We start from the raw sequence: 13,053 nt of genomic DNA, 5'->3' as shown, positions 1-13,053 counted from the left end.
GTTCCTCACAAGCCGAGGTGTCAGCCGGGGTGGGCTCCGTGGATCTTACAGGGGACCGTTCAGGACCAGAGACAGAAGGGCTGAGCCCAAGGCCACACCAGGAGCACAGATGCACACACATGCACGTGCCGTGCCCAAGCGCTGGCCCTGGGAAAGTGCCTTGAGCACTGGAGCCATTGTGACCTCAGGGGTGAGGTCAGGGCTGGCTGGGGTGGGGAGGGGGTACCCAGAGATAAGGCTGCCCCGCTGGGCATGAGGACAGAGCTGGAAGCTGGGGCCTGTGGGTTCTCCGAACTGCACCCCAACATGGACAAGCAGAATTCGGAAAAGTCACACAGCCACGCCTCGGCCGATAGGACGTCATCAGCCGTGTCCCAGAACCCCAGGTCAGCGCAGCACCAGGCCGGGACATGTAGGAGGGGACGTGTCCCCAGAAGGGACACCCTATGTCCTGCTTCCCCGCAGGTGCCCCGGCCCCTCCATCTTTCGGGACAGTGCTTCCCTGTGGGGCAGCAAGGGGCACCCTGGGGGGCATCTGGCGCTGAGCCCCAGGCCTTGAGCCAAGAAAAGAGGGGTCCCTACAGCCAGGAGCAGCCGGGGAGAGGGTAGGATTGGGACTGAGCCCCCCGGCAGCTCCTGACTTGGTGGAGAGGAGGATGGGAGGGGGGATATTGGATCCAAGTGCTGGCTTTGCCATCGCCCTGCGGGGTGGTGGTTGACAGCTTGTGGGGACCAGAGGTGTGGCTGGAAGCGTGTCACTGTCCCCGTCCACACGTGCCTGCTGCATGAGTGAACGCAGGGACCGACGGACTGTCCGCCTGCTTCCCTGAGCCTCGGCTTCTTATCCACACAGTGGACGGTGGTACAACGGCCAGCGTCCCGGCAAAGACAAGGCGCGTCCTAGGGAAGGCTCCTCCCGGCCCCCAGGCGGGTGCTCCGGGGCGGCTCCACCTCCCGTGCCCGGGGCCCGGCGGGCTCCCTCCCCTGCCTCCCCAGACCCCGGGGTGGGGTGCCCTCCTTGGGGGCCCTGGGCGCCCAGACCATCCCTGGGCGGGTTCCCGAGCAGGAGTCCTGCGTGCGATGCCCGTGGTGGGGAGCTGTTCCAGAAGGAGCAGCTTTGTGCTTGTTTGGAACTCACTTATTTTTGTGTGCGCGCAGTCGTTTCCACGTGTGTGTTGTCAGGCCTGTCTTCTCTGCCGCATCTTGGATCACTTCTAAGGCGAGAAAACGCTCCCCTCTGCAGCTGTTTGCCTGACTACACTTCTGTCGCCTTCTGTATTTAAAAATATATTCCACTTTGGCCGTCACAGGGCTAGGATGCCGTTTCAGGGCAAGATACGGGCCAAGCGCTTGTGGGTGACACCGAGCCGTCCGGGTGCGGAGGGGCGCCGGGGACTCCAGCCCTTCGTGAGACGCCCCCAGAGGTGGCACCAGCCGGCCTGGGTCTGAGAGGCCGCACTTTCTGGGAGTGGCAAGGAAACGGCTGGTTTTCTGGCCGGTGGTAGGAAGAAGGCGTCGTCCAGGAAGGTTCAAGTGTGCGCTGAGCTCTGCTGGCCACGGTCCCCAGGCTGCAGGCTTCAGGCTCGGGCTGGGTCTGAACCAGTGTCGTCCTGCAGAGGCTGCGTGTGCGGGGACAGGTCACTGAACCTCTCTGTCAGCACCTCGTGGGGTTGGCGTATGCGGACGGCACGGACGTGATGGGGGTGGGGGGGCGGAGGGGCGGAGGTGAGGTGACCAGGGGGCGCCCACCCCTCCCCAGCAGGACGTCACGTGCAGCAGGGCGGGTGGCCGTCCCCCCAGAATGTCTCACTTATCCACCACTCCGTCCTTCGGCTACCCCACACCCTCGCACCAGGCACCTGTCGGACACCTGCGCCCCAGCGGTCTCCCTGTCCCCAGCTGGCACGGCACCGGCTTCCTGTCCGCCCGTCGCCTGTCCCCCAGGACACAAGCTCTCCAAGGGAATGGGTTTCCGTGTGTCCTGTTCAGACGAACCCCCAGGCCCTGCAGCATCTCCTGGTATGCAGTAAGCACGTAATAAATCCTCCCTGAAGGAAAGAGGCCGCCCCCGCGGAGGGCTCGGGAACCGTGAAGGTGGCCAGCCACTGCAGGCCGAGGGCCTCACCCCGTCTCTGTCCCCGGCACCTCGGAAAACGCTTTCATCCTGAGGATGGGCTGGCTGCGTCCCGTGTCACCCACACTCTGACGTGCAGAAATGCAACATCTCTGGCAGCCCCAGGAGTGTCCCCTGCGTGCCCACCTGGCTCCCAGAGGCAGATGGTGGGGAGGGGGCATGGCTATGGGGTGGAGTGACCATGAATGCCCTCTGGGAAGGCGGCTGGAGGAGGCCGGGCTGCCGGGAACAGCCCCAGGAGGACGGGAGGAGGAGGAAGCCACTGTCTGGGGAAGGCCCTCCCGGCAGCCCGCCCTCGGACTCAGCCTCTCATTCATTCGTTCAGTGGACCTTCAAGGACAGCCTTCCCTGGGACATGCTGGGGACCCAAGAACGGCCAGCGCGTCCCCAGGGACACTGGGGAAGGGGAAGGGCCAGGGGTTAGTCAGCAGTAAGAGAGGCACCCCCACCCCGGGATGCTCTCTGCAAGCCAAGAAGGCTGAAGGGGGGCATCTGTGCCTTGCTCTGAAGGGGACAGGAGAGAGGAGGAGGAGGAAGGAGGCAGGAAGGACGCATGCTCTGGCAATGGGCCCAGGGTCCTGGGGAGCTGGGGGCTGTCACAGGGCTTCTCCAGAAATCAGGATGGGGCTTCTCTGTTCCAAAAATAAATTAAAAATGTTGAAAAAAAATTAAAAAAAAAAGGGGCGCCTGGGTGGCGCAGTCGGTTAAGCGTCCGACTTCAGCCAGGTCACGATCTCGCGGTCCGTGAGTTCGAGCCCCGCGTCAGGCTCTGGGCTGATGGCTCGGAGCCTGGAGCCTGTTTCCGATTCTGTGTCTCCCTCTCTCTCTGCCCCTCCCCCGTTCATGCTCTGTCTCTCTCTGTCCCAAAAATAAATTAAAAACGTTGAAAAAAAAATTAAAAAAAAAAAAAAAAGAAATCAGGATGGGCCTGACCACAAATGTTACTGAGAACCTGTTGAGGTACCAGGCCCTGCTCCACGCGTTAAGGGATAGACTTGGAGACAAGACGTAAAGATCCCTGCCCTGGTGGCTACATTCCCGTGGGGGAAACAGTCAATACGCCACCTGTGTAATACAGTAAATTATATAATGTTACAAGGTTAAAAGTGACACGGAAGAAAGTTGAGAGGATAGGGGGTAGAGAGGGCAGGGTGAGGGGTACGTTGCAATTTTAAATAAGTTCATCAAGAAGGTAACAACTGAGCTGGGACTCAAGGGAGGTGAGAAACTGACCCAAGCAGCTACCTGGAGGAAGGATGTTCCCCAGCCTGAAGGGACGGCCAGTGTAAAGGTCCTGGGGTAGAAACGTGCCTGGTGGTTTAAGGAGCAGCGGGAGCTCGCTGTGACCGGGGTGGAGTAAAGCAGAAAGAAATGAGATGGGAGAGGAGGCGAAATCATTTTTGTTCTTAGAGATCTTGCTTTCCTTTTTATTGCGCTATAATTCGTGCACAGTAAGATTCACCGCCCTCAGTGGGTCGCTTTGCAAGTTTTGACAAAGTCACACAGACGTGAAACCACCACCACCAGCAAGAGAGGAAACAGCTTTGTCTCCCCAGAATCCACCGTGCCCCTTAGGCAGTCAAGCCTCCTCCAGCTTCCCATCCCCGGAAACCACTAAGCTGTTTTCTGTTTAGTTGACCTTCTTCAGGAAATCATAAGAAGGGGGCAATACAGTGCGCAGCTCTCAGGGGCCGGTCCCTGTCACATGGCATGATGCAGTCAAGAGCCACCATGTTGTTTCTCAGCAATGCATTCCTTTTTATGGCTGGTGGGTTTTTCCGCGGATGTAATACGGTTTCTTTAGGCACTCACCAGGCAGAGGACGCGCATTTCTTCTGGCTGGGGCTATGAGAGGTAGCGCCGTAAGAAACACTCGTGGACAGCTTTTGTGTGAAAGGGAGTTGTTATTTTATCGGAGTGAATGCCTAAGAGTGGGGCAGCAGAGTGCGCGGGGAACCTCCTAAGAAAACACCAAGCCCCTCTCTCCACACGGCCGTGCAGTTTTGCGTCCTCACCAGCACTGCACGAAAGGGCCAGTTACCCCCCAACCTCACCAGCACTTGGTATTTTCAGGCCTTTCTCCCCCAATCTTAGCCATTCGAGTAGACGTGTAGCAATATTCCCCTTTGACTTGTTTCCCTCATGAGGAATGACGTCGAGCACCTGTCATGTGGATCTCCTTGGGTGGGGTGTCTATTCAGATCTCTTGCCTGTATTTCATCAGATGGCTTGCGCTGGGGTTTGAGTTTCTGTTTCGTGAGTTATGTGTATGTAGTCCGGATATGGGTCTTTATCGGATACGTGATTTGCAAATATTCCCCCCAAATCCACGGCTTCCCTTTTCGGTTTTTTCTAGATGTCTTTCAAAACGCAGAAGTTCTTACTTTGGACGACATCCAATTTAACGTTCATTTTTTTTTTCTTCTATGGATGGTGCTTTTGGAGGCACACCTAAGAAATCTTTGTCTAGCCCAAGATCACAAAGCTTTTCTCCTGTATTTTTCTGCTAGAAGTTTGGAACTCTGGGTTTTACTTTTAGGTCTACGATCTAGAGTTCATTTTCGTACACAGTGTGAAGTATAGGGTGGGGCCCATTTTTTGCATGTGTATATCCAACCATTGCACACCATGTGTCGAATACACTTCTTAACTGAATTACTTTTGCGCCTTTATCAAAAATCAGTTGGCTTTGTACGCGTGAGTCTTTTTCTGTTTTGCATTGACTATTTAGATAAATTTAGACAAAACTGCATCTTCACGGTATTGAGTCTGCTTTTTGGGGTTCTTTTTAATGTTTTTATTTATTTTTGAGACAGAGAGAGACAGAGCATGAGCAGGGAGGGGCAGAGAGAGAGGGAGACACAGAATGCGGAGCGGGCTCCAGGCTCTGAGCCGTCAGCACAGAGCCCGACGCGGGGCTCGAACCCATGAACCGCGAGATCATGACCTGAGCCAAAGTCAGTCGCTGGACCGACTGAGCCACCCAGGCGCACCCGCCCCCCCCCCCATTGAGTCTTCTGATCCATGAAGATGGTGTATCTCTCCACTTATTAAAGTCTTCTTGATTTCTTTTATTGCTATTTTATATTTTACAGCCCACAAACCTTGCAATTATTTGTTACCTAAATATCTCATGTCTTTAATGCTACTATATATGGTAACTTTTTTTTAACTTTATTTATTTACTTAGAGAGAGAGAGAGAGATAATGAAAATGAGTGGGGGAGGGACAGAAAGAGAGAGTGAGAGAGAGAATTCCAAGTAGGCTCCACCCTACCAGGGAAGAGCCCTATGAGGGGCTCGATCCCATGAACTGTGAGACCCTGACTTGAGCCAAGATCAGGAGTCAGACACTGAACCAACTGAGCTACCTATACAGCACCTTTTTAGTTTCAATTCCCAACTGCTTATTGCTAGTATAGAGAAATATGGCTGATTTTTGTACACTGACTTTATTTTTGCAAATTTCCTGAAGTCCCGGGTCAGTTTTGGTAGTTTTTTTATAGAGTCTTTGGAATTTTCTAATTAGGTGATAACATCCTTTATATGTAGAGATCATATTTTTCTTCCTCTGCAGTCTGTACAGTCTTCATTTCTTTTCTTACCTGTTTGTATGGACTAAGCCCTCAGTACCCTGTCAAATAGAAGTGGTAAGAACAGACACCCTTTCCTCGTTCCCAATTATGTGGGGAAAACATTCAGTCTTTCACCATTAAGTATGACATTAACTATAGGATTCGTGTAGGTATTCTTTATTGGGTTGAGGAAGTTCCTTTAATTCCTATTTTTATTGGGAATGGATGTTGAATTTTCTCAAATGCTTTCTCTGCTTCTGTTGAGATGATAAGATGGTTTTCTCCTTTCATCTACCAATATTGGGAGTTACATTGATTTTCAAATGTTCAACAAGCTTTGCATGCCCAGGATAAGGCCCACTTGGTCATGGTAGATGAATGAGCGTGTCCATATATTTTGGATTCTTACGTGAAGAAAGTTTGCAGGGCCTTTATTCGGTTTGGGTATCGGGATATTAAGGCTCACCTCACTGAATGAGTTAAGAAGTAGTCTCTCATCTTTCATCTTCTGAAAGAATTTTATAGTATTGGTATCATTTCTTCCCTAAATGCTTGGTGGAGTTTAAGAGTAAAGCCATCGGGCCTAAAGTTTTCCTTGTGGGAAAACGTTCAACTACAAATTCAATGTTTATAATAGATGGGCTATTTTGGTTATTCAGTTCTTCTTGATTGAGCTTCGGCATTTAGTCCTTTTATGACGAAGGAATTCATCCATTTCATCTGGGTTGTCAAATTTATTGGCGTGAAGTTGTTCATAATATTCCCTCATTGTCCTTTTAATGTCTGTAGGATCTTTAATGGTGTATCTGTTCTTAATCTTGATATTAATAATTTGTGTCTTCTTTCTTTTCGCCCTAATAAAGCCTGCTGGAGGTTTATCAAATGTATTCGCTCCTCTTTTCAAAGAGCCAGCTTTTGGTTTTACTGATTTTCTCTATTGCTTTTCTGTTTTCTACTTCATTGATTTCTGCTCTTTTATTATTTTCTTTCTTTGGGTTTAATCTTCCCTTTTTTCCCCCAATTTTTTAGGTGGAAACTTAGGTCACTGATTTCAGACCTCTATTCTTCTCTAATACTATAAATTTTCATGATGTAAATTTCCCTCAAAGTACTGCTTTAGCTGCACCCCATGCATTTTTATATGTTGTGTTTTCACTTTCATTCAGTTCAAAGTAGTTTTTACTTTGTTTCAGTTTCTTCTTGACCTAAGCAGTATTTACAATTGTTACTTAGTTTCAAAATACTTGGGAATTTCCCACATATCTTTCTGCTATTGATTTCTAATTTAATTTTATTGTGGCCAAAGAGTATGCTTTGTTTGATCTGAATACTTCTAAACTTATTGAGACTATTTTATGGCCCAGAATATGATCTATCTTGGTAGGTGTTCCACATGCACTCGAAAAGAATACTTGTTCTTCTGCTTTTAGATGGAGAGTTTTGTAAATGCCAATTAGATCACATTAGCTAAGAGTATTGTCCAACTCTTTTATATCTTTAATGATTTTCTGTCTTCTTGCTCTTCAATTATTGACAGAGGGATGGTGAAATCTTCAACTATGATTCTACTATCCTTCAACTATTTCTCCTTTCAGTTCTATCTCTTTTGCTTTATGTATTTTGATGTTCTGTTATTAGGTGCATGAACAATTAAAATTGCCAAGTCATCTTGATGAACAACCCCTTTGTCATTATGAACTGATTCTTTTATTTTCTTTTTTTTTTATTTGAGAGAGGGAGAGAGAGAGAGTGAGAGCGAGAGCTCGTGTGCATGAGCAGGGTAGGGGCAGAGGGAGAGAGAGAATGTCAAGCAAGTTCCAAGCTCAGCATCCAGCCCAATGTAGGGCTGGATCCCATGACCTTAGAATCATGACCTGAGCTAAAATCAAGAGTCAGATGCTTAACCGACAGAGCCAGCCAGGTGCCCCTGAGGTGATTCTCTTTATCCATGGCTATATTATTATATACTTTAAAATATACTGTGTCTGATATTAATATAGCCACTCCAGTTTTATTCAGATTATTATTAGTGTGGTTTCTCTTTTTCCATCCTTTATTTTTCATTGATTTGTGTCTATTATATTTCAAGTGTATTTCTTATAGGCAGCATATACTTGGGTCTTGATTTTTTTATTCAACTTGACAGTCTCCGCTATTTGATTTAGATATTTAAACCATTTGTATTTAATGTGATTATTGATATGATTTCATTTTAGTCTACTGTCTCGCAATTTGTTTTTGCTTTGTTTCTTCTCTTCTTTGCTCTATTTTTCCTCTTCTGCCTTCATTTGCATTAACTGAGTATTTTTTATGATTCCATTCTATGTCTTTTGTTGGCTTATTACTACATATATTTTGGTTTACTCTCTCTTTGATTTTTTTAGTGATTGCTTTCGTGCTTATAGTTTACAATTTTACAATATCTCAGTCTACCTTTAAGTGATAATGTGCCACTCAGCGTATAAGAATCTTACAACATTTTATTTCCATTTCCCTCTCCTGGCCTTTATGGTATTGTTGACATATATTTTACTTCTACATTTGTTATAGGCCCCACAAGGTGTTATTATTTTTACTTTGAACTTGAAAGATAAGAGAGAATATTTTATACTCACATATTTACCCTTTCCACTTTTTTTTTTTTTGGTCCATATTTCCATCTGGTATTATTTTCCTTCTGTCTGAAAGACATCCTCAAACATTTCTTATGGCACAGGTCTGCTAGTTATAAATTCTTTCAGTTTTAGTGCATATGATAAAGGCTTGGTTTTACCATCCGTTGTTAAAATGTTTTTCTCTGACTAGCTTGCCAGGTTTGTTTCTCTTAGTGCTTTGAAATGTTGTTCCATGTCTCCTGGCTTGCGTTGTTTCTGACTAGAACCACACTCTTGCTCGTATCTTTGTACCTTTGCATATAATGCATCCTTTTTATCTGGCTTTCTTTCTTAAGATTTTCTCTTAGCATTGGTTTTAGGCAATTATATTTCAATGCCATTTGGTATGGTTTTCTTTATGTTTGTTTCAGTTGAGGTTCGTTGTGTTTTCTGGATCTGTGGGATTTTTAGTTTTTATTAATTTGGAAACTTCAGATATTATTTCTTCAAATATTGTTTTATGTCTCTCTTTCTTCTCCTAGGAGAACTCACGTTACACACACATGCCATGGCTTTTGAGGTTGTTCTACAATTCACTGAAGCTCTGTTCCATTTTTTCCAGTCTTTTTTTCTATTTCTGTTTCATTTTTAGATAGTTGCTGGTGCAGTGTCTTCAAGTTCACTACTCTTTGTTTCTACTGTGTCTAATCTGCTATTAAACTCATCCAGTGTATTCTTAACCTCAAACGTTGTATTTTTTCCATATCTCTCCTTAGCATGCTTATGTTTTAATCGACCATGTTGAACATGTGTAATATTGTTACGATAACATTTGATGTCCTTGTCTACTAATTCTATCATTTATGTCATTTCTGTGTTGCTTTTGGTAAGTTAATTTTTTTCTCCTACTTAGGGGGTCATACTTTCTTGCTGCCATGCATGCCTGGTAGTTTTTTATTCAATGTCAGGCATTGTGAGCTTTACCTTGTTGGGTGCTGGATATTTCTGTGCTTTTCAAATGCTCCTGAGTTTTGTTCTATAACACAATTCATTTAAAAACAATTTGGTCTTTTTGAGGCTTGCTTTTAAGCTTTGTTAGGCAGCACCAAAGCATTCTTGTCTAAGGATGATTGTTTTTTCCTTCATCACCAAGATAATACCACTTGGAGTACCCTGCCCGGTGCCCTATGAATTACGAAGTTTTCCACTGTGGCTGTTAAAAAAAAAAAAGGAATTATTCTCAGCCTGTGTGAGCTCTGAGGAGCGTTTCTTCTGCTCCTGTTGGGTGGCCCTTTTCCCACATGCACTAACCAGCACTCAGAGGCGGACTTGGGGTGGGGGGGAGTCTTCAAACCTCCAGTGCTCACTTTCTCTCACTGTGCAGTTGTCTCCTAGTACTCTTCCCTGCAAACACAAGCCACTTTGGCCTCCCCAAACTTCTACCTCCATTTTCTCCACTTGAGTGGCCCACAGAGCTTCCTGGGCTCCCTCATTCTGCAAATCAGAAACTTCCAGACAGCACATTGTGACGATTTGGGGGCCGACCCTGTAGATTTTCCACCTCTCTGGGATACTTATCTTGCACTTCTTGTTGCCTAATGTCTGATATTAGTGGGTTTGTATATGTTTTTCCAATTTTTGAGTTGCTCAAGGCAGGAGGGGGAATCTGGTTTCTGTTGGTCTATCTTGAAGGGAAGTACGGGTGTCGTCTTTACCATCTTCAGGACTTTGAGCTTTTTGCTGAGTGCAATGGGGAACCACAAGAGGGTTTTGAGCTACATGATCTGACACACATTTCTCACATAGTAGAATAAATTAATGGGTACATGTTAAGAGATGAACCACCTTCTAATATATCATATAATGTACCCTTTGAATTTGTTGACAGTCTGTTTTCTTGCTCACTGTTACATCCTCAGTGGGTAGAAAGAACGTGACTTGCCTGTGGTCGGTATTTGGGAGCCAGGAACTGAGAGTGAAGGAGAAATGGGATCCCAGAGCAGGTGGAGCAGAGAGCCACTCCTGCCATGAGGGTCCAAGAGGAAGTCGTGAGACAAACAGCTTGGGCACCACCCCCAAAATGAAGGATACCTCCTTTTTTGGCCCCTCTGGCAATGAGCCCAATCTGAGGGAATCCTGTCCCCACATTTGCAAAAGGAGAGAAGGGGAAAAGGAAGTAAGAAGGAACCAGCTTCAAGGGGTCGATGTCCTTCCTTGCCCATGCCACACGTTTTTTCTCCGTATCTCTGTCATGCAAACATAATTGTTCTCAAGCACCAGGAGACAGGGGGAGGTCTGGAGCACAGACGGTGTTGTAGTCCAGCACACCCATCTTCATGGCTCCTGTTCCCACCTGCCCTGTAGCCCTTGGACCCCCACCAAAGACCCCCTCGGTGATATCTGGGTAGCCAGGACAGTCTTGTGTGTGACCCTGAGAAGACTGGCTCCCCCAAGTCAGTGCAAGAGCTGGAGTTGGGGATGCCATACCCTGAGCCCTCCAGGTCCTGTCAGTCACATCTGTGCCACCAGCACTTGCTGGGAAGTCAGGCCTCTCCAGACCCACAGTAAATGTTGCCTACTTAACAGCATCCCTGAGGCTTTCAGACCCTTTCCCTACTCCCAGGGTTTAGCCAATCCATTGAACAGAAGGTAGACACATGCAAGGATGTTGCCAAGCCTGATCCTGACCAACATGGCTCTCAGTGTCTACTGGGCTTGCATTCATGAATGCACATGAGGATGCCTACGTACATCCTGGACCTCTTTTCCATTTCAGAACGTCCTCCCATGTCTCCAAATCCATGAAGGAGTTGTCTTACCTGAAGGTACCTCAGGACCCTTCCTGCAAAGACAGACAGGGACACCCAACCACCATCGTTCTCTGCAAGTCACAGAGCAGTCAGGTTGCCGTGGAGCCCAAGGAGCACAACATGTTCATGGAAGAAACCTGCAGTGCGGGTGATCACCATCCCTGGGACTCCGGCAGGGCAGGAGATGGGGTGGTCAGGTTCCAGCAGACCCTATCACGTTCCTGCACCAAAAGTGTTAGGGATGAGGGTCAGAGGGAATCCACCCACCGGGGGACCTTGGGGGTGTCAAGGATCTTGTGGACATAGTGAGACCTTCAGGAGAGAGCTCTACACACCCTCCTTGGCCTCTTCATGCCTCCTCAAGCTCCATCCTAAGCCCAAAACTTCCCTCCCTCACACCTCACCTTCCATTTTTCTCCCACACCGTTTCACACCTTAGGACCTCAGCTTAGGCCTGATCATTTCACAAGAATGCTTCTCCCTTCATTCAAAGGGTAACATGACTTCATCATTCTAGGCAAAGTTAAATTGCCACCTCCTCCAAGTGGCCAGTCCTGAATGTCCCTCCATCTTTTTGGGGATGTATTATCCCTGCCCTCTCTGTGTGCCCAGGGCCTTTTATACAACTACAGAACCAGAGTCCACTGATATTGAGTAGGGTTCCCATGGGCTGGGGACTCCTTCAGAACTGAGCTGGGTCCTGACTCCTCTTTGAGCCCACACACACAGTCCTACGACCACACAGAGTGAACAACATTGAATGTTGAATGACAACATGGAAGGTGAGGGAGTTAAGGGATGAATAGATGGAGGGGTGGAGGGGTGGGTGGATGGGTGATGGGTGGATGGATAAACTTATGAATGGATTAGTGGGTAGACAGGTGGATAGATGAATTTGTGATCAGATGGGTGATGGATGGATAGATGGATATATTTACTAATGCATGGACTGGTAGGTGAGTGTAAAGATGGACAGACAGGTGGATGAATTGATGGACAAATAGGCATATGCATGAATGTGTGGGTGGATGGACAGATGAATTGATGGACAGGTAGATGATAGATGAATGGATAAGTGGATGGATGAAAAAGTGGTTGAATCAATGAATGGATGGAAATATGCATGGGTGTATAAGGGTGTGAAAACCTGCCTGTCTTCCTGCTTCTTATCCTATCTCAAACTCCAGGAGGACTCTTTGGACAGTCAAGAGGCCCAGGAATTCCCAATATATTCAGTTCTTCAGTCTTCATTTTCTTTTTTTTTTTTTTTAATTTTTTTTTCAACGTTTATTTATTTTTGGGACAGAGAGAGACAGAGCATGAACGGGGGAGGGGCAGAGAGAGAGGGAGACACAGAATCGGAAACAGGCTCCAGGCTCCGAGCCATCAGCCCAGAGCCTGACGCGGGGCTCGAACTCACGGACCGCGAGATCGTGACCTGGCTGAAGTCGGACGCTTAACCGACTGCGCCACCCAGGCGCCCCGTCAGTCCTCATTTTCAAGTCACTCTTTCCCATTCCCAGCCCTACCACTTCCCTGCCTATGCATCCCAGCTAGCACAGTGTAACCTCCCCACAGTCTATCCACCCTCACACCTTTTTCCATCTCCTTTAGCCATTTGCTTCAAGATGCTCCAGGACCTGAATGGTTCAGACCCTCGTGGCCTGAAGTACATCATTAAGAAGATCAAGAACATGGCTCACGAGACCCCCAACCTGGTGCTGGAAACTATCCATGACTACTTTGTGAACAACCCAGAGGTGGGAGCTGCTTGAGCCATTGGAGGGAATGCATGGAAGCAGAGGGAGGGCTGGACCCCAAGGCAGGTTCAAATCTTGGCTCTTTGGTACAGCTGCTTGATTTGGGGCAAGTCAGTCTCCTCATATGTCTAATGGGTTAAGCAGGGAGGGAAGAAGGTGGACCATGTGTTGACCACCCTCA

The 13,053-nt window shown here is 47.7% G+C and overlaps 1 protein-coding gene across 1 annotated transcript in view; it reads left to right on the top strand.

Annotated features, from left to right (window-relative positions):
* The first annotated feature begins 252 nt into the window (after positions 1-252).
* The window catches only part of LOC124507491 (maestro heat-like repeat family member 5), a 63,595-nt gene continuing 50,794 nt past the window's right edge, over positions 253-13,053 (top strand). Inside the window, exons 1-3 of the mRNA XM_047073826.1 lie at positions 253-386; positions 11,079-11,260; positions 12,727-12,872. Coding sequence (XP_046929782.1) covers positions 253-386; positions 11,079-11,260; positions 12,727-12,872 — 462 coding nt within the window. The remainder of the gene's footprint in view (positions 387-11,078; positions 11,261-12,726; positions 12,873-13,053) is intronic.

This window comes from Lynx rufus, unplaced genomic scaffold (genome assembly GCF_022079265.1).
Source record: "Lynx rufus isolate CCGP_SWC_20201006 ecotype Redwood Valley unplaced genomic scaffold, mLynRuf1.p SCAF_12, whole genome shotgun sequence".
In the NCBI taxonomy this organism is placed as follows: Eukaryota; Metazoa; Chordata; class Mammalia; order Carnivora; family Felidae; genus Lynx; species Lynx rufus.
Note: the sequence above shows the minus strand (reverse complement) of the source record. Positions and strands in the feature narration are given on the sequence as shown.